This window comes from Fringilla coelebs (genome assembly GCF_963513975.1).
Source record: "Fringilla coelebs genome assembly, chromosome: 10".
Lineage (NCBI taxonomy): Eukaryota > Metazoa > Chordata > Aves > Passeriformes > Fringillidae > Fringilla > Fringilla coelebs.
Window position 1 is genome coordinate 22,879,718 of NC_140036.1, and position 22,296 is coordinate 22,902,013.

At 42.4% G+C, this 22,296-nt stretch overlaps 1 protein-coding gene across 2 annotated transcripts in view; it reads left to right on the forward strand.

Annotated features, from left to right (window-relative positions):
• Window positions 1-1,984: 1,984 nt before the first annotated feature.
• BCHE (butyrylcholinesterase) overlaps window positions 1,985-22,296 on the forward strand; it is a 28,185-nt gene continuing 7,873 nt past the window's right edge. The window contains exons 1-2 of one of the 2 annotated variants that reach the window (XM_084212241.1): window positions 1,985-2,118; window positions 5,149-6,670. In XM_084212241.1, coding sequence (XP_084068367.1) covers window positions 5,154-6,670 — 1,517 coding nt within the window. In that variant the 5' untranslated portion in view covers window positions 1,985-2,118; window positions 5,149-5,153. Of the gene's footprint in view, window positions 2,119-2,243; window positions 2,313-5,148; window positions 6,671-22,296 lie in introns of those variants that run through there. The other variant, XM_084212242.1, reaches the window with a different exon arrangement.

Below are 22,296 nucleotides of genomic sequence, written 5' to 3' on the forward strand. Positions count from 1 at the left end.
TCAGAAAACTCCACATTTTGCATTTAATAAAGCAGAGCCTCGGAGCAGGAGGCTGCTCTGGGTGCCCTGGGCTCTCTGAAGAGGAGCAGGGAGGGGAAGGCACAGCCCTGACAGCAAATGAAGGAAGAAACAGACAAGGTTTGAAAACAGATGAAGCCAGAAGCAGCTTTTAGTGTTTGAGTCTCCTGCTGCTCCTCTGCTGCTCAAGGCAAAGAGTTTGAGAGCATGAGCGTGGTCATGAGCATCTGAAATTTGCTTTAAAGTGGCCTCTAACAAGATTTAGGGGTTGTGATTCATCCCTCTGATGTCAGAGAAATGAAGGAAGTGTGTGTCACCTGGACACGTCCCCGAACGGGCTGAGGAGGCAGAGAAAGGCAGCAGATGCTGGAACACTGAGAACTGCTTCACTTTGAGTAGCACCATTTAGTGTTTCCTGCACTTGAAAGGTTTTGATCAGCAAAAGTTGTCACCAGAAATAATTCTGAATGGATCGAATTATTTTAAAAATATTATTAATTATTTAATTATTAAATATTTTACTATTAAAGATTTATTTATTATCCATAATTTGGTGGCATTATTATTACTATTACTATTACTATTACTATTACTATTACTATTACTATTATTACTATTATTATTACTGTTTTATTATTAAATATTTCTATTACACTGCTGAGTTAACCATCTTGGTTAAGAATTCTGAAATCCCACTGTATTGGACGGTTCTGTGCTGAAAGTTTAGGGATTTTTCAGAGAGTTATGGAATCCTCAAAAGGCATGGGTTGGAGGGATCCTAAAAATCAGCCAGTTCCAACCCCTGCCATGGCGGTTTAGGTTTAGAGTAGGACATATTCTCTCCAGTGAACATATTTATGAAAAATACCTGTGGAAGATCAGATCATAAAGGACCTGGTAAAATTACCAGGAGAAATGAAATGATCTTGCATTCTTGAACTTTCCTCTGTTAAAACACTAATTCTGGCTTTAAAACCCCCACTTGTAATCTCCATATTAAGGTCTATAAACTTCATCCTCGACTTTTTATTTCTGCTTTATCCCTGTTCTATGCGTTGCCAAATATTGCTTTTGTGTAATTGAAACAGAGCTGTAGTTTGATTATTAAACAGGGAAGGTAATTGTGTTCAGCTCCAAAGGGTGAAGCAAATGTGGACAGCAGAAAAAAAGTCTTAAATTGTGGAAAAATTGCCTTTTTTTTTTTTTTCAGAGCAGAGCTAGAGAGCAGATGCTGCTGTTGGGTGACAGCAGTCCCAGCTCCAAGGGGTGACTTTCTGGTTCTGTGGGGTGGCTCAGGGAAGGGGGTTTGACAAGAAAGTTTGTGAGGGTGGTGTATGGAATTTTTGTCTTTTCCCCCCACTCTGTTTCCAGCTGTACCCTGCAGAATTGTTGCACTGTAATGCTGAAATTCTGCTGGGAACAATGCTCAGGAGCCTCAGGAAAAAGGAGGAAATCAGGTGTGCTCAGCACCACGGGTGATTTCCTGTTTGAGGATTAAGAAAAGAGGGCAAGCAGCATGTGACACTGCACAGGTCCCATTTTTAACCCTAAAATCAGAAGGGGACAATGCCACAGCCGAGATGAGCAGAAGCCAAGTGATGCAGCTGGTGCTTGACATGTCCAGGCAGGGCACATTCCTGTTTTATCTGCCACAGCTGTTAAAACCAATAATTAATACTTATTTACAAAGAAAATCTGAGGTTTGAGTACAGAAAAAAAAAAAATTTGCAGGTGACAGTGCTCCAAGCAAGATGAAAGAGAGGCTTGAATTATTATATTTGCATTTCTGTTTATTCTTACAAACAGATGCCCCACACACAGAACAAATCCCTGTGTTCCCCCAGCCCTGTGCCTGGTTTTGCCCAGCCTGGGGTTGTCCCTGGAGCATTTCCAGGGCTGCTCTGGGAGCAGATGTGGGATGGGAGGCAGATCAAGTGGCCGCTGCCAACTCTCGCGAGCTCCATGTCAGAAAGAGTTGATTATAATGTCAGCACTGGCCAATTTACGGGCTTAAAGCAGCAGCTGCACCGCTGCATTTCCCCCAGGGATCCCAAGATCCCCACTCTTAAAAACTTTGTAGTTTCTTGTACTAGAAGCAGGGTAAGTGATTCTCTCTTTGCACGTCTCTGCCTGCCAGGATAATTTGCGGTTCAGCTTGATTTGCGCGGGGATTGGGATCTCGGGGAACGCTCTGCTCTGCCCATTTGTTGCTCTCCGGGGGAAGCTGCCTCTGCTCTGCAAATGGAACAGCGTGTGTAGCAGACCTTGGCATTATTCAAGGGATCCTGGGCTAAGTAAATTAAGCTGAGCTAGAAATCACTTATTAATTCAGCCATCTTTCCTATTTAAATAGCGATTATGTGGTCCGGTGTATAGATTTTTTTTGGCTGGGTAAAGATTTGCAAGGGGGAGGAAAGAGGCTTTGAGATAAATAGTGTTCCCTCGCCGAATAAGAATGCAAAAGTGGAGTCTGTTTAACTTTTGCTGGGGGGAAACTACTACAGCAGCAGGTTTTTACAATGTGCAAATACACTGCGTGGTGCAGCTCTGCTGGGTTGGTGTTGATGAGCTGAAGCAATCTCTGACCCTTTCACTCTCAGTGTAATAATCAAGGAATGTTTGTTTTGCTCGGTTTGCTTTACGTTGCTGAGTTTGGTTTAAAGCAGCATTAAAATCCTTATTAAATGTAATATTTGCCAGGCATCCAAGGTGTAATAATAATCCTCTGTCACTTGCTACTTTTGTTAATATTGGCAGAGTGACCTGGGAATAGATGAGTCCTCTCATTCAGTACTACAAAACTTCTGTGTTTTTCAAGCTTGATCCAACTTGTTCTTTGAAATGCCAGAGCTTATTTAAAAGGAACAGAACTGATTTTTTTGGTTTTTTTTCTCACTGCTATTATGATCTGAAACTAATGTCTCTATATTTTGCAATGCTACATTGTTTATCCTATCTCTTTTTAATTAACAGGAAAGTGCAGGAGGATAATTAATTTTAATTACTATTTAGGTGGATTAATCTTGAGGAACTTTAAAGTCTCTTGTTTTTCTTAGCATCATTTCCTCTTCATAATGACAATATTTTAAATACCTTATTATTTCCAGCTTGTGGTTTGGTCATGATCAAATTCAGTGAAGTAACAGTGCCACAATAACAGACTTGGAGAAATACCTTCCCCCATCTCATAGTGTTACCGGGTGCTCCAAAACCCAACTGGATCCCTCATCCATCATTATCCTTCTCCCAGCTCTGGTGGCTTTTCAGGATTTTGGGTTTGGTTTTGCAGAGGGGCTGAGAGAAGCCCTGGGATGCTCAATACTAATGATTTTTTAAGCACAGATTTACAGAGCAAACCAAATCATTCTCACCTCTCCTTCCTCTCTTAAATCTTCTTGAGAGAGTTTTAAAATGAAACCTGCTCTGTTAAAAAAATAATCCCAATTCTGTGTTGGTTTAGCAGGCTGGAAATATTCAGCAAACCAGGTAAATGATGCCCAATTCTCTCAAAGACAGTGGGATTTAGGCTTGAGTGTTTCAGCAAACTGGGGTAATTACAGGCTCCTGTTTTGGTCTCTGTGCAGGTTTGGGGTGGATATCAGACAAGGTTCTTCCCCCAGAGGGTTCTGGGCACTGCCCAGGCTCCCCAGGAAATGGGCACAGCCCCAAGGCTGCCACAGCTCCAGGAGATTTTGGACAACACTCCCAGGGATGCCCAGGGTGGGATTGTTGGGGTGTCTGTGCAGGGCAGGAGCTGCTCTGGATGATCCCTGTAGGGCCTTTCAAACTCGGGATATTCCCTGATCCCATGCCTGGGACAGGGAGAGAGGAACCAAAAGCCAGTGGATGTGTGACTGAGCCTCCTGCCCGTGCCAGGGCGAGTTGTGCTGACCAAACTCCTTGGGAGCTGCTGCACCCCATGAGCTGATAAATCACATCTCTAATATTTAACCCAAAATGGGACAATTGCAGCTTTCTGTCAGTCACGCCGAATTCTTGGTGGAGTGTAAGACCAACTCTAAAGTCTGTCTCTCCCATTAGCCGCCTCATCTATTTTATTTTAACAAAACAAGCATAAATGTTTATCTTTTCTAAAATTTATCTATTTTCTGTCTGTTTAGATGAATGCTAAAAATATTGTCCCTGAAGATTCCTCCCTGCTCCTTTGATGCTGTCTCAAAATCAGGAGCCCCTTAGCACAAAATCTTCCCTTCCACCCCTCTGCTGCATTTTCCTTCCAAGAACAGGCAAACAAGCAGGAGGAGCTCAAATTAGGCCACAGCTGTATTTTCCAGAGAAATTATCCTCATTCCTTTTAAGGACACGAGCGCTCCTCATTAACAAAGAATGGCCTGTTTAAAGGGACAGGACAAAGCATGCCATGTGTGACAGGGAAACAGGCAAAAAAAAAATAGAAGGGAGCTTTGTTGAGCATTTTCAGATATGTAAACCATAGAAATGGATTTATGCAAATGGACTTTTTTTGAATTTTCAGTTTCAAGGATGGTGCTGAGGTTTTATTTGAAAAGGCTGGGGTGAATAAGATTGTTAGGGCGTTTAAATGTGATACATAATCAACATTTATATACTTAGCTTTAAGATATTACTGATTATCACTTGGAAGAGTTCTCAGAAAGGAAAGAGCAGACCTTACCCAAATTATTAGGCACTATCTTCGTATATTGAAAAATCCTTGATGTTTTAGCATTTTAATATTAATCCTAAATAGCATTCATATGATTCTGCTGGTTGTAAAGTTGGTAAAGCTCCTCTAGAAAAACAAGATCTGAGAAGAAATTATTCATGTAGGTTTTGGCTGGTGGGTAAATCATCTGCAGTGGTCAGAGCCTGCTTGCATGATTTCATCTCTCCTGGTTTGTCTTCCTCAGTTCTCCAGTTTTTAGCAAGAGAATTTTTCTGAAGTACTGACCAAATACAAGATATTGGGTACAATCTTTGCAACACAAATAACCAGAAAGAACTTACAGTTAAAAACTTCTGTTCTTTGTGTAGCAGCACCTTCTCATTTTCAGTGCCCCTGGGAGGACCTGCACCCTTATTTAACAGACTATTTTGGTACTAATATATTGCAACACTAGTTCTGAATTTATTTTTCATCCTGTGTTCCAGGCATCATGATTTGGACAAATGGTTTAGGTCTCTTCAATGGGTTTCTGGTGGGGTTTCTCCTCCTGTCCGTGTTCACCAAGAAGGTGGTGCCTGAAGAGAACATCATTGCAACCAAGAAGGGCAAAGTCAGAGGGACCAGCCTGCAGGTGCTGGGGGGGACAGTCACAGCCTTCCTGGGAATCCCTTATGGGCAGCCCCCCATTGGGAGGCTGAGATTCCAAAAGCCAGAACCTCGGGAGAAGTGGGCAGATGTTTGGGACGCCACCAAACACGCAAACTCCTGCTACCAGCCCATAGACACGACTTACCCGGGCTTTGCTGGCTCGGAGATGTGGAACCCCAAAACCAACCTCAGTGAGGACTGTTTATACCTGAATGTGTGGGTTCCTTCTCCCAAGCCCAAGAATGCCACTGTCATGGTGTGGATTTATGGTGGTGGCTTCGAGTCTGGGTCCACTTCCCTGCCTGTCTACGATGGGAAGTTTCTGGCCAGGGTGGAAAGAGTGGTCGTGGTTTCCATGAACTACAGGACTGGTGCACTGGGGTTTCTGTCCTTGCCAGGAAACCAGAAAGCTCCTGGAAATGCAGGTTTATTTGATCAAAGGTTGGCACTTCAGTGGGTCCAGGAGAACATAGCAGCCTTTGGAGGCAATCCCAAAAGTGTGACTCTGTTTGGAGAGAGCGCTGGCTCGGCCTCTGTCACCTATCACCTGCTTTCTCCTGAAAGCCACCCTTTATTCACCAGGGCCATCCTGCAGAGTGGGTCTGCAAATGCCCCCTGGGCTGCAATTACCTCTTCTGAGGCCAGGAACAGAGCAGTGGCTTTGGCCAAACAGCTCCAGTGTCCCACCAGCAATGAGTCAGAGCTCATTTTCTGCCTCCAAGAGAAGGACCCGAAGGAAATCGTGGAAAATGAAGTTTTTACCGTTCCATATGGTTCTCTTTTACAAATACATTTCTGCCCGAGCGTGGACGGAGATTTCCTGGAGGACATGCCAGAAGTACTGATGGAGAAGGGTCTTTTCAAAGAGACCCAGATCCTGGTGGGTGTTAATAAGGATGAAGGGTTATCATTTCTGGCCTACGGAGTCCCTGGCCTGGACAAGGATAGCGACGGCTTGATCAATAAAACCCAGTTTGAGGCAGCTTTAACTCTGTCCTTCCCAAGAGCGAGCAAACTGGCCATAGAGTCCATCATGTTCCACTACACAGACTGGGAAAACCTGGGAAAGGCAGAGCACTACCGGGATGCCATCGATGACGTCATCGGGGACTACAACATCATCTGTCCCGCGGTGGAGTTCAGCACCAGCTTTGCCCAGCTGGGCCACCACATCTTCTTTTATTTCTTTGAGCATCGCTCCTCCAAGCTGCCCTGGCCGGAGTGGATGGGGGTGATGCACGGCTACGAGATCGAGTTTGTGTTCGGGCTGCCCCTGGAGAGGAGAGTCAACTACACCAAGGCTGAGGAGCTGCTGAGCCGCTCCATGATGAGACACTGGGCAACTTTTGCCAAAACTGGGTGAGTTTACTCTGGAAGGTTGGTTGGTTGGTTGGTTGGTTGGTTGGTAGGTTGGTTGGTAGGATGTTGTTTCAGCAGGGCGAAAAATTGGGCAACTTGTGCCAAAACCGGGTGAGTTTAGTCTGGAAGGTTAATTGGTTGGATGGTTGGTTGGATGGTTGGTTGGTTGGTAGGTTGGTAGGTTGGTAGGTTGGTTGGTTGGATGTTGTTTCAGCAGGGCGAAAAATTGGGCAACATGTGCCAAAAACGGGTGAGTTTAGTCTGGAAGGTTAATTGGTTGGTTGGATGGTTGGTTGGTTGGTTGGTTGGTTGGTGAGTTGGTTAGTTAGTTGGTAGGTTGGTAGGTTGGTTGGTTGGTTGGTTGGTTGGTTGGTTGGTTGGTTGGATGGATGTTGTTTCAGCAGGGCAAAAATCTTGGGCAGCTTTCGCCAAAACTGGATGAGTTTAGTCAGGAAGGTTGGTTGGTTGCTTGCTTGCTTGCTTGGGTGTTGTTTTAGCAGGGGAAAAGCTTGGACAACTTTTGCCAAAACTGGGTGAGTTTACTCTGGAAATTTGGGTGGTTGGTTGGTTGGTTGGTTGGATGTTGTTTCAGCAGGGGGTAAAGCTTGGCTGTTTCAGTGCTACTTTGGAGCCTGGTTGGAATGATGGAAACAGATTAATTGTTCAGTTATCCAGAATTCTTACTTTAGTTCTGACAAAAGCACGGTTTCAATAAAATAAACTGCTGATGTGTTGCTCCCTGTATTGGACAAGCTTAAGGGATCAATGTTTATCCACCCATAAAAGCAAATACAAAACATTTCTTTGCCAGGGCAGCGGTTGTTCCATAGGCAGGTAATGGTTTCAAGGGTTAGAAACAAAATATTTCAAGCACTAGAACAGACTTCCAGCAGCAGAAGTAGGAGGAAAAAAGCCCAATTTCCTTGAGGATGTAGTTTGCTGAGAACATTCAGGTGTATAACAGGGAGCTGTGTTACATTCACGCAATGAAGAGATTGGGATTTCAGAAAGCCTCTCCTCCCTCTGTGCTGAGTGCAAGCCCAGGACAAGATCTCCAGTTCCAGTCCACTCATCTTGAAGTGAAATATGGCCCAGCCTGCACAAGCAGCAAATAGGAATATTTCATTTGGGTGTTGGAATAGATTAAATCCAACCCCTCTCCAGCTGGAGTGAGGAGAAGTGAGGCAGCCCCTGCTCCTCTCAGCAGGGCTGGGGGCTCTCAATGAGATGCTCAGTTTGAAATGAAAACGTTTCAGAGCAGTAACAAAAACAACCCCCACCACAATAATTGTGTAGGATTAGTCCCAAGCCTGGTGGGAAGGGAAGATATCTTTTTAGAGAAGTTTGGTTTGTGCTCTCTCCTTAGAAAATTACACATACAAAAATCTGTTCCTTAGAGAACACACAACCAAACAGTCAATTCACACTCCAAAATAATTTCTTTAACTTTAATGTTAAAATCCTGCATTAATTCTGTTTCTAAAGGGGACCCTTTGTTTGATTTGTCAAGGATATATAGATTTGTAAAGGCTGAAATCAACATTGGAACAGGATCTAATTAATTTTTTTAATAGATTAGAAACCAGAGGGGACCACTGTGCTCATTTAGTCCACCCAGCCTTGTACATAACACAAAACACAGGTAGGACTGAACTGTTCCCACTGATTAAAAATGTTTCCACTGATTAAAAATCCAGAACAAACACTGTACGGTTGTTTTAAACCTTAATTCCACTTAAAATGTCACATTATAAAAGTAAGTGTTTCTAGACTGAAGTTGCCTATTCTAACTCTGGTTTTACATTTTGTTTGACAATTTCTAAAATTAATTTTATGATTTTTTCCATATAGAGGTTGATTATTAAGGATCTTTTAAAATAATCAGTAATCCTTATTTTTTTAAATTGTTTGTTATACAAACACGGTCATACCCTTGAGACTTGCACTAATGTGCTTTTTCCTCAAATAATAACTCTCCACCTTTCAACCTGTGATCCATCCACACCTTGTTGGAACTTTCCCTGCCGGAATTAAACACCGTCATCCCCACGGAGTTGTAATTCCAGGTGTCACCTCTCCCTCCCAGTTCAACCTGACACTCCCTGTTTATCCATCCAAGGCAAGAGCTGTTTGTGCTTCGTGGTGTTATCTTGGGGCTGCCATTTGTCAAAGGCTCCACCATCCATCCCAATTCCACATTTTCCCCCTGCCTGGGCTCTCCCCAGCTGCAGGACACCCCAAAATTGGTGGCTGCCAACCCCCAGCCCTGTGTTGACCCTTCCCCTCATCCTCCATGGTGAACTCAATGCTTTATGTGCATCCCTTTTTTAACAGATTTACTTATCAATGAGTGGGAATCATTGATTGATTGATTGATTGATTGCCTTGATTTGTAGGAGGATTAATTGCCTTAACAACTCCCATCCCCTTTATATGCTGGAGCTTGTAATAAATATTTCTCTTACCAGAAGAGATGAGCATATTAAAACTCAGAAAACAGCTATTCCAAGAGCTGTACTCATCACTGCAGAATGCTTTCATGCAGCTTTAATGATTGTAAAATTTCATCTGAAGTTTAATCCATGAGCTCTTCCTGCCTCCCTCTCTGCTGGGAGCCTGAGCACACCCCTCTGTGTGAGTTTGGTGGCTGGTGTTGGTGGAGAGCAAACTCAGGGAAAGTTCCTTGTTCCACCCTGCAGCTTCCCAAAGGAGCCTGCAGCAGCATCTTCCACCAAAGACAGCACATCCTGCCATTGAACACAATTATTAGTGAAAAAAGGGAAATCCAGGTCTATATTTGATTTTGCAGAGAGATATTTACATTTCTTTGAACTATTGGTTTCCCCTGGATTATGTCCGTATTTCATTTTTCATGTATATATTTCATTTTCATGTGCATAACTTTTATGTATATATATTTATATATAAATCTCAATAACCTGCTCTGCAAAACACTGTTCCTGTCACTGCAGCTCCTAAAATTAGACAGCATAAGGTACATTCAGGTTTAAGTTTGTGGAAGACAGTCCTGTCACCTACTCTGATCATCATTCACACTATAATTAGATTACCCCACAGATTGAATTTCACGTGGTTTCCACAGCAAACAGCAAATAATTCCTCCCTCTGCTCCCACCACGAGGATCCAAACCACCACTATTGGGAAAAGCAATACAACCCAGCAATTTCTGTGTTAGTGAAAGATCAGATCAGGATTAACCCTCTGTGTGACCCTTTACTCATTATCCAGAGCAGAGACACACCTAAGGCTCTGTATCCCATTATTCAGAGTGTGCAAGCAGTGGGGAAGTAATAAAAATTCCTAATAATTCCAAAATTATTAAGCAATCCTTTTTTTTTTTTTCCCAGCACATTTGAGCACAGCAAACATTTTTAAGGAGCTGGGGAAGCCCCATTTTGACATAATGTTTGTAGGAAACTCTGGCATGATCAAAGGGCAAACCTCAGAGGGGAAAATTACCATTGATGTCTCCAGCAGATGAAGAGAAAAATCAAGCAAAAATGAGAAATATTGTACAGCACATATTTTAGTGAGGGTGTTTGACCTAATATTCTAATGTGCTGAAGTACAAAAGCACAAGGGAGGGGAGAGCAGCCTGCAGAGGAAAGGAGATGGACTAGAGTCAACAAAACTGGAAGAAATCTTGTTTTTCCTGGTGTTTTCTGCCTGGGAGGGACTGAGAGGTGCCAGAGCTGCTTCTCTTGAGGGGCCTTCCAGCCCAAACTTTGACCTTAGTGATCCCTGGGTTTTATTATCATGCAAGGAATAAAAATACCGATAGGAAAATTAAAAATATGCACTTAGGAGCATTTTCCGTTTCTGTCATGGTTTAACCCCAGCCAGGAGCTAAACTCCACAAAACTGCTGCCCTCTTCCCCCACAGGGGGATGGGAGAGAGAATTGCCATGATAAAAGCAAAGAAAACTTGTGAGAAATCCCTAATGCCATGTAAGGACAAAAGAAAAGATGTCAGGGGACAGAAAGTGGCTCCTTCAAAGCATCCCAGGAGTGTGAAATCCTCGATTTCTGCATTTCTCAGTAATTAAAGGACACTGTCAGCCAGCCCAGGGGTTTCTCAGCCCACCACCATCCCCAGCAGGAGTAAATGCAATTTTCCAGATCTCTGACACTTCCTATTTCACATCCTGGCTAAAAATAAACACCAGTGATTAGTGACCATTTTTCCTGGGAAATGACAGGCATTTCTATTTTTGGACATAAACAGGGAATGGGGATGTAGAGGATTCAGCAGGAACACACATTTCTCCTGTGGGCCTTGGGGCTGGTGCTGCTGTTAGACTCCAATTTCTCTTCTGGATCCCAGGGAACAGGGTCATTTTTAGGAATCTGTGTTGACATAGTCTGTGAAGATCCTGCTCACAAAGCCTTTTTCATGGCTGAATTTGGGTATCAAGTAAGTTTGACCAAGTGTCCCAGCCATTCCTATCAAGATATCCCATAAAATACTTTTATTTTTCATACATTTGAGCCTTGAAAGAGCAACATTTTCATCATACCCTGAAAAATCCTTGTTCTGCCAGCAAGGGAAGAAAGAGACTTACTACTCCTGCTGTCTGAATAAATCGAGCCTAATAAAATATTTGGGTTATCAGAAAGAAGAGATTCTAAAATCAACATTCTTGATTTACACTTTGAGGTCAAATTCCTCCCTTCACCTTGACCTGGGGTCTCCTCAGCTTATTCTGGCATTTAAGAGCATTGGCAGTTGAATCTCAATTCCTAGCCTCAAAATCATGTGATGAAATACCAGATATCACCACAGATAGACAAAGAGAGATGGGCAGATTGAATTCAGCAGGAAAGCGTAGTGTGGTGTCAGGAAAAGTGACTGTGTTTGTGTGGAAATAACATTGATTTTAACAATAGTGTTCATTTTCAGTGGCCTTCTCATTAATTCTTCCCAGAACACTTGATTTTAAGCCACACTCATGAAAAAATAGAAATCTCTCTTTCTGAACATTTTTAAAGTTCCTTTTTCTGCCTCGATTTTGTTATTCTTCAGAAAGCTTTTGAAAGCAGGCAGGTGACACTAACAGGTCCTACCAATCCCCAGCTCCAGGATGCTCTGCCAGCTCTGAGAAGGAGAAATTTTATTTATCCCCAGAAAAACTCGATGGGATCCCAAATCTGTGGGTGCCTTTTCCATTCCTTTATCCATTAGATTTGGTAGCTGTGTTCTTTAGTGATGAGAGATGCAAAGTGACAAGAGCCAGACAAATCAGATGGGCTGAAAACTCAAGCAAGGATATAAGGGAGCACACAAAGATAATATTTTTTAAGGCTTTGTGAAAAATGTTTCTGATAAAAGGAAACGGGCAAAACTTGCCTCCCTGCCAGTTTTACAACTGCTGAAACAAATCTTTGCAGCTTTTTCTATAAAGTGAAGCCTTTGAAATATTTCCTCCTATGTTTTAGGGGAATTTGTGAGGCTTTGATTGTCCCACTAAAGCTGTGAAGCATTTTGTCTGGTTATTATTGCCTTTCCCTGATGTTCCTCTGGTAGACACATAATAAATTTCAGTGCTTTTGTTACCAACTTATCACAACCTGTTTATTGAGAGTAGTTTCAGAGCAGTGAGAACAAAACCAACAGCCTCATATAGAGTCCAGGCAGCACTTGAACTGGGGACCTATATACTCTGGGTATGGGAAGGACTGAATATACTGGGAAAAAATAAAAATAAAAAACTCCAACCACTTTTAATTTCCTTATACTTCAGGAAGTTGGAAGTTTTATGTGCCTCTGAGCCATTTCAAGAGAAGAAATTTACTGTGGGCTGTATTTCTGCCAGAGATTCGCCCGTGTTCACAGGGATAGAGGAAAGTTTTGGGGTTGGAGTCACTTTGATCCTCACAGGGTCTTCAAACACTCCAGAGCCAGAGCTCAGGGGGAGCGAGAGGAACTTTTCCCTGAGGCTGCTGCTCCTGAGATCTCACACCCTTCCATAAAAAATAAATTTTCATCTTAACAAGTGATTTTTTTCCTGATCAGGTAAAGAATACAGAAAAAAAGATTTCTGAATTTAAAAAAACAGAGTATGAACAGAGTGGGAGAGAGGTTCCCAAAAATACAAAAAATATATTTGGAAAGTCTTTCTTCCCCATGTTAGGGAAAATTAAAGCTTTCATTTTGACCCAGGAGGACACATTTACTTTCTCATTCACCATCTTTCATGTGAGAAATTTCTGAGCCATGCAAAGAAATCGCAGAAATTATAGTCTTGGAAAAAAAGGAGGGAAAAAAGTTTAATTTTGAAGAAAACTTGCTCCTATTTTTCTGCCCACAGTTTTGAGTTCTTAAAAGTGACTCATCATCTTTACCAGAGTTTACATCCATTGTTATATTCAGAACAGTAATGGAAACACCTTTTTAGCAAACTAATAGGAAACAGTGGATCATGGAAAATATCAGTAACCAGAGACTCACCTTGGCAGGCATCTCTCTCTCTCTGGCTTGCAAGCTGACAAGCTGTCATTGAATTTCAAAACTGAAAACAGGAGTATTTGATTCAGATGTCTTTTGAAAATTAGTCTGGGATACAAATTGTTGAGATTGGTTTAATTTTATTACAAACATTGCAAATTACAAGAAGTTCCTTCCCATATGTGCAGCAAACTCAATTCTGTCCACGTGGATTTGCCTCTCTCCAACAGATGAGTCAAACCATTGTTTTCAAGAAGGAGATGAGAACATCTATTAAAGAAATGTGCAAATATTGTAGGAGCCTCTGAGTGAGAGCAAAACTAAAGCCTAGAGCTGAAATGCAGAGGATGGCCTGGAAGAGAGCTCTGGCAGTGCTTTGTGGAGCAGGGGGAGCTCGAGTTCAATTGTGATCAAAACCATCCGTGGTGGCTTGGGGCTGAGCAAGGAGAACTCCTGAGCCCTGGAAGAGAGGGAGACCTGGGGGGCTGGAGGCAGAAATGGAGCTGGGAAGGGGCTCAGAAAAAGAGGCTCAGGGGGAATGTCTGGCTCTGCACAGCCCCCGACAGGAGGGGACAGCCGGAGGGGTCGGGCTCTGCTCCAGGGACCAGGGACAGGAGGAGAGGGAATGGCCTCAGGCTGTGCTGAGGGAGGTGTAGGTTGGATATCAGGAAGAAATTCTCATGGAAAGGGATGTCCTGCCCTGGTAAAATCTGCCCAGGACTGTGGTGCAGTCCCCATCCCCTGAGGGTTTAAAATCCGTGGGGATGTGGCACCTGGGGACATGGGACAGTGGTGGCCTTGGCAGTGCTGGGTCAGCAGTTGGACTTAAAGATCCTGGAGGTCTTTTCCAACCTAATTCAGTGATGGATCCAAATCTTGGATGTGGCTCTGCCTTTCCTCATAAGTGAGATGGGTGGAAGAGCCTGTATTGGAGAGCCAGGTGTGGTATTTTTGGGGGTCCCCGTCACTGGAAGGAAATGATGAATCTTAGAAAGCTAATTTATTATGATGTGATATGATATGATATGATATGATATGATATGATATGATATGATGATATGATATTATATTATAATGCTATGCTAAAGCTATACTAAAGAATAGAGAATGGATACTTACAGAAGGTAAAAGATGAGAATGAAAACTCGTGGCTCTCCAGAGCCCCGACACAGCTAGATGGTGATTGGTCATTAAGTAAAAAAAACTCACATGAAACCAATGAAACATTCACCTGTTGGATAAACAATCTCCAACCACATTCCAAAGCAGCAAAACACAGGAGAAGCAAATGAGATAATTATTGTTTTCCTTTTTCTCTGAGGCTTCGCAGCTTCCCAGGAGAAGAATCCTGGGCAAGGGGATTTTTCCAGAAAATATGATGGTGACAAGCCAGAGTTCCAAGGGCCTGGCAAAGGGTCTACACAGACACATTCTGAGGAAAGGAGAGGCATGAAGAGAAAGAAACGTTTCAAAAGTGAAATAAAACCTTGGCGTGATTGCCACCTCAAATTTGGGAGTGGGAGTGGGAAATGTGGACGTAAATAATTTAGTGTCTGGTGGGAAGTAGGGAAAATGGAAAAGCAAGAGAGGGAAGTGTAACTGCTGCAAGACATCAGGTGACCAAGAAATGCACAAAGGAGAAGGAGCAAAACTGAGATTGAAATATGAAAGCAGAAAATGTCTGAAAGACTTGCAGGGGGAGAACAAAGCTGAGAACAGAGAAATGAAGGAAGGGCACACGTGCACTTACTATGAGTTGTATTTGATTCACATATAAAGCCAGGTATTTCAGAGAGAATGTATTTTACAGGCATGTAAACACAGTCCCAAAAGGCACTGAGAAATTCTAATTAATGTTTGTTCACCCACAGTTAATCCACTTTTTGAGGGCCACTCTTCTTCCGTGCTGCTTTCCTGCAGCTCAGTCCTTGTTTCATCGCCAGAAGGCAGAAATGGGAGTTGGAAAGGTCTGCAAAGCCCATTTTTCCAGGTGGTTCTGGAACACTAATCTGAAGGGATGCTGAGAAGTTCCTCGGGAGGAATGGAAACCTTTCAGTGCACATTTTAATTTAGTCCCCAACGCCAGAGATTGGCTGTTCCAGGGAAGTGGCAAAGGCGAGGGGAGAGGAAATGAGGAGCAGCAGAGGTTACCCAGCACCACATTTTTGAAGGGAGCTCAATGTGGTGTTTAATTCTGTTTTCAATCAGCTGCAGGGGAAGGCAGTGGTGGGGAAATGTAGTTAGAAATTCAGTGTTGGGATTTGGGAGATTCTGTCCCCAAGAATCTGAAGCTGTGTTGGTAGAAATTGGGTATTTTGTGCTGGCAGTTGGTGATATTACACAATTCTATAAGAATATCAAATTGAAAGCTGACATTCTCTGCTTCCCCAGACACTTCTGTGTCCTCTACCTTTCCTTGCAGGAACTTAAGAGAATTTCTTAATTTCATAAAATGCAAACCCTAAAGAGCACTACCTCAAATTTACACCACTTCCTACAGGAACAGCTGTTGAAAATCAGTGATCTCTTTAAAATTCTAACAAAGTTTTTCATTTTAAGGAACTTTTGAATGTCTGCCTCTCATGGGTCTTATTCATTGTTTAACCTCCAAGTGGATTTTCTGTACAACTGGAAATGTTCAGATATTTAACAGCTGTTTTTTCCTAGCAATAAAGTAGTCTGCATATAATAATTTCCACAAACCCCTCTAAATTTTCAAAGAGAAGAACTTTAAACATGTTCCTCCTCTCTTTTCACATTGTTTCTTCTTAAGAGCAACACTTCCATGGCTCCCAGTCCATGTGTTGGCATTTGGAGATCTCCCTATTGCTGCAGTTCTAAGCAGAGACTCAGAAGAATTTACAAGAATGGGACTTCAAATTTCCTTATCAAAGGAAGTCATATGTAACTTCCAATTGTAAATGTCACATGAATTTTATAATAAGAAATTATTATTATTATTATCATCATTATGATTACTACTACTACTACTACTACTACTAATAATAATAATGATAATTTGGGGAGAAGGTTGAGAACACTCTATCTTCTTGTTTACTTTTCCCAGCATGAAGCTGCAGTGGTTCAGTTTCTGATGAAGCAGTAACACAAATTCCCCCTCCTGAAAACTACCCAATAGTTTCATTTTTAGGACTGCTCAATTTGGCCTATATTATATGGTCGTGAAAGTTTGTGACTCATGCGCTTCCTCCCACTCACAGAAATAAAAGAGTAGTAGAAAATATAAAGAAAAATGCCACTGTGATGAAATCCATCAGGACACAACAGAATCCAGAGGGTTTTGGTTGGTGCAGGGCTCTGTGGAGCATCCATCCTGAAAATAAATCATGATTAGGGCAATTTCCATTGAAAACAAATCTCAAATATCATATCCTGGCATAGTATCAAGTACACAGTCTCAATTGCAAATTTAGTCTCTGGAGATAAGAAAAGCGTTGAACACATTTATCCAACAATTTCTGAGTGCCTGGGATGAACTTTATTAACAGCAGAGGAGGGAAGGAATGGAACCAGCAATAATATCCATGAGCACAGTGTTTACTCTTTCTCAGAACCAGCTGGGCTGACAAATTTTACCAAAGACAGTGGGAATTTAAAGCACAGTATTAATAGTTTTATGGCTATAAAAACATTATTCTCTCCCTTCACACCCCATTTTTGTTTCTAATGAAGCCCTGGTTTGTTCCAGGGAGTAACTCTGGTGAAGATATTGTGTAAATTCGTGGTTTTCCAGGTGATGAGGAGGAAGAGGGGGTGCAGAGGAGATCAAACAGCCTCAGAGGATGACTAAAAGGCCACGTGCCTTCCTGCCTGCTCTTTCTTTCCCTTACCTGTTAGAAAGGTACTTCCCCCTGCAAGGTCTCAGCAGGGTTCAGGACCTTCTTCCATTTCCAAATATCCCTCTTCAACAAGTTAAGACTAAAAGCTGTAGCTCCATTTGATGTCTTCCTGCAGCCAAGACTGTTAAGAAATAACAGCTTTGGAAAGTGGTCCTTGAAAGCTGGAATTGACACCACACAAAAGGGCAGAGGGATCTTACAAAAAACACTTTACAGGGACACTGGGGAAAAAAGAGGTAAAACTGTTCCTTCAGCTTAAAGAAGGAGTGTTGTCTCTCTCATGTCTATCCAAAAGCCAGGTAAACCTGAAATGTGAATACTCACACCAGAACCTGAGTCCTGGAGAAGGGGTGAAATCCTCACCGTGGCTCTTACACAGAGCAGTGGGACAGCTCCAGACCCCATATGATAAAATCCCATCTCATCTGTGCTCTGGATGGAGTTTGGGGTGCCTGGAGCAGCCCCAGGCTTGGCTGGGACGTTTCAGAAGGAAGGAGAGCCATGTGCAGCACGGCCCAGAGGGTCAGGAGTGCAGGCAGGGCTTGAAGGGCTCATTAGCTCTGGCTCAAACTCCTTATTTCTCCTGCCACCAGAGCAGCTTCCTGTCCAGGAGCCAGGGGCTGGAAGCACCCAGCTCCTAAATGCTCATCAAAGAGCTGAGGCAGAGCATCCTGCATCTCAATGTCTCAAATGCTCCATTATTTATGACCCATACCTTGAGGCCTGCCTGGTGTACAGCAGGAATTTGTGACATGCACAAGCAGGAATGGTTTCAACTCAGTGGGTGCTCCACGAGGCTCTTTGGAACAGAACACAACATAATATAGCAAATATTATACACATAATAGCAAATAGCACAAACATCATAGCAAAGAGCACAATGAAAAAAACCCAACATCATAGCAAAGAGCACAATGAAAAAAAAATTAAATAAAAAGGAATAGCAGCTTGTTGCTTCATTTCCTGAAGCTGATATATAATAGCACATCCCACGATAATTTATAGTGAAAGGCATTTAAACAGGTAGCTGCTGTGTCCAGGCTGGAATCTGGGAGGAATATCCTGAGCTTTATTTAGCCTGTGAAGGTGTAAGAAAGCCTGGCTGCAAAGGTTCTTCTCCAGTTTCTCGCAGTTAAGGACTCTGCCAGCTGGATCCTGCTGCTTTCTTCAGGGATCAGAAGAAGGAATAATATTTACCCAGGCTAGGACTTGCAAAGCAGTTTCCCTCTGGCTCAGGGACACTTTGCAGTCACTGGATTATGGACTCGTGTGTGTGATCTGGGAGTGAGAACTGAGCACAGCAGGGCATAATGAACTTCCCAGAAGCAGCTGATTAAAAAGGGAGTTGGAAGGATTCGAGTCTGCACATCCCTCAGACTCTCAGTGCTCATCAGAGGAGCCCTTTCTTTCCTACTGTGGGAATCTCAGTAAGGCTCAAATGCCACAAAATCGGGATTTTTGCTCCTTATTAAGGAACAGTTGTATGAGACATTTTTTAACTTCAATTATATGATAATTTAAATCAATTATATGAGAAATGTTTAATGACATATATTCAGAATATATTTGGTTTAGACCTTGAAGATCATCCAACCATCAGATGTGCAGGAGCAGCCCTTGCTCCCAGAGCTACCCTTGGGGTGAAACCTTTAGGTTGTCCTCCTTGTTTGATGCTGAACTGACTGTTTCCATCATTCTCAGAGGTTTTGTACTGCAGCTGCAGGAAACCTGCAAGAGTTGGGGTTATTTTTGCTGTTGCATTCCCTCCAAGGCCATTCCCCCTCCTGGTTTTCTTGTGCCCATGGTAACACTTCATAAAACACCATCCCATGGAAACCTGCTGATTGCCAGTGCTGCCCAACAGCTGCCAGGAATCACACAAACCAGGGAAAGGGATCACACAAACCAGGGAAAGGGATTCATACAAACCAGGGAAAGGGATCACACAAACCAGGGAAAGGGATTCATACAAACCAGGGAAAGGGATCACACAAGCCAGGGAAAGGGATCACACAAACCAGGGAAAGAGATTCACACAAACCAGGGAAAGGGATTCACACAAACCAGGGAAAGGGATCACACAAACCAGGGAAAGGGATTCACACAAACCAGGAAAGGGATCCACACAAGCCAGGGAAAGGGATTCACACAGACCAGGGAAAGGGATTCACACAAACCAGGGAGAGGGATTCACATGCCCTCTCTGCTGCCTTTAAAGCAGCTTTTAAGAGAAATGGGGACAAACTGGAAACGAGCAGCAGCAGTTGAAGCCAATCCACTCACACTGGGAGGAACAAGTGTCCTTTGGATGTCAATTCCTCCTGCACAGGGGAAGCAGAGGGTGCAGGAGAATTGTCATTAATTTTCATTCATCTTAGTGGGCACTGAGATGTGGGGTTGTTTTTCTTGTCCTCTGGAGAAAGACACAATGTAAGGCACAAAGAGAGACATGGTGAAAGCTTGGGACATGTCTAAGGACACTGTAGGACACTTGTTTTACAAAGGTAAATCCTAAAGCACCCTAAACATGTTTTCAGGAGGGTTAGCAGGGAATATTTGCCGTTCTGGACTCCTTCAAAATACAACTTTACACTGCAAAAGAATAACCTCTATGGCAATGACAGAATTCACTCCATGAGTTTTCACTCTGCTGTTCAGAACTTGCTCCCAAAAATAAAGGGATGTTTTCCAGGTCCTTTATATCCTGAATGTTTACCAAAAGCAGTCAGATGATGAATTACATATTTTTGTGTGTCTGTATGATAAACCATTTGTAAAGGTAATGCTGTGTGAATATTAATAAAAATGCAGTGAGCTGGTGTTGTTTCTCAGGCTATATTGATCATATTAATGAGAATGGTAATGTATGTATGTTTATTATGATTAACAGAGCTCTGTTCATGTTGCATTTTCCATTGGAATGAAATTAACTTTCTCTTTCTAAAGTTGCTGAAGATGAATGTTAAATACAGAGAAATGATTGGTGAATAATCTCTTCCAAAACCCTCTTCACGCCTGTATCAAATTTAGCACACTTGCTATAAATTAATCTTGAAAACAAAAAGTTATTGGCAATTGTGGATGGAAAAACCCAAAGGGGGAAGAACAACAAGTACAATGAAGAAACTTCCACTTAAAAACATATCTTAACAAAATAACTTATTATAAATGAGCTGCTGTGCCACTACCAGAGTAGAGAGAATCCAGCCTATAATTTCAGGGCATATGCCCTGAAGAAAGAGAAAACATAGCTGCAGGAATGAGACAAATTTTGTTTACACGAGAGTTTAAACACAGGTGGTTTGAGTTTGTGTTTTGTTTTGTTTTGTTTTGTTCTGTTTTGTTTTGGTTTTCTGTCTCGCATTTCTTTTCTGGGAGCATTTCAAAGAATTGTATTTCTTCATTGCCTTAGGACTTGCTCCTGCAAATGGTAAAAAGGGTAGAAAAGGAAAAAGATTCTTTCTAAGATCTTCAGTGAAGCTCATATTCCTGGTCTAGCTGAAGATGTCCCTGCTCATTTCAGGAGGTTGGATCTTCCAACTTCCCTTCCAAGCCATACTATTTGATGATTTTCTCCAAACAAAATTAAGGCCTTCTCTGAATGAATCTTGTCCAAGGAAGGTGATTTGACAAGATAAAACCATGAAATAGAGGTTTGTCCTGAAGGTGCACAGCCCTTTTCAGGACACACCATCAGGCCCAATGCCAGCACTGAAGTGACAAAACTGGAATTACTGAAGCAGAGGTGATTAAGCAATACCAGAAGATGAAAGAGCAGAGGACTAAGGAATTGAAAAAAGATGATAGAATGGAGGTTTCCATGCAAATGGAACTTTATTTTTTCAGTACAAACAAGTTTCTGTAATCGATCACCAAAGATTGCCCATCCAAACCTAAATGGGCAGGGGCAGGTTTGTGCAGGGTATTGGATTCCTGTCTGCTCACTGAAGATATTCCCACCATACTTCCACTGTTCTCTATGAATATTATTAGACCTTGGATTTGGTGCAAAGAACAGGGAATTTTGCAGCCTATTCTGGGCACTGCAATTCTCATCATGAAGTTATTAGTGAGAAGGAATGAACAGTAATTGTGAGGGGAACAACAAGGTTATAATCATAACTTGTTCCAAATTATACTCCTGTGATCTCCCTTTCGCTCTGACTGGGAGCTGCTTTTTAACTTGGGAAATTTTCAATATTAAAGCCAAGAAGGAAATTATTGGGCATTTCTTTGAACAGTAAACTTCCTAGAAATGCAGAGCTTGTCAGAATCAGCAGGTTCACAGGCTTCAAAGTGCTGTGTTCACCTGACAGTTCTTTCAATCATCTTTTAGTAAAATACATCTGTAGCCATCGAGGCATTGTGTAATCCCCCCACACACCTGTAAATTATAATGTGGGATGTCATGATTTATTTCATAGCATAAAAGCTGTTAAATGAATACTGACAGCACCATTAGCATCCTGATCTTGAACTGAAGTGCAAGTCAGCTCTGCTTAAGTCATCATTCTCAGGAGCCACAAATAAATGTGCACTCAAAAAAGGTGCCATGGGTTAATCAGAGCTGAATTAGTCAGGAAAAATCAGTGAAGAAGGGAGCAGGTCATGTCATGTCAGGAAATGACAGCCTGAAGCTTTTATTCCAACACTGGTTCTTGAAGCAGCCAATGCCAAGGACCCCAGAACATGAAAACATGGGCTGAAAACTTGATTAATTCAGAACTAACTGAGAAATATCAATATTGCCTCAGCATCTTGTGCTCTGAGTGCTCCCCCCCAACACCTCTTGCCTTGTTCCCTCTCTTGGGAAGCAGAACCCAAATGGGCTCCACTCCCTGGGCTCCTCTTTGCCCTCTGCCTTCCAGGAGGAGTCCTGGTGGAAAGTAAAGCAGAGAGAACCAAATGAACCCAGCTCAGAGTTAATTTATCCCATCAAGAATCACCAATTGCTGTTGCTCTGCCCTAAATCCCAAATTCCTTGATATCAGCTTCTAGGAAAGAAAATGGCACCTTGTGCTTGCACTGAAATTAAATGTTTAATTTTTATTCTTAACCTCTTCTGAGCTAATGGAGATCTGTGACTGTTTAAAATACAAATCTACTTATTCTAAAATTCATGTTCTGTTCTGTTTGTTCCCTAATGTAACGCTGCCCATTTTGTTGTTCTCCTACACATTTAAACCATTTTTCCCCCCTCATACAGATTCTGTCATTTCTGGAGGTGAAATCTGGATGCCTGTCCTTAGAGCCTTTTGAATTCTGTTGCATTATAAATATTTATCACAACTCTTTTAAT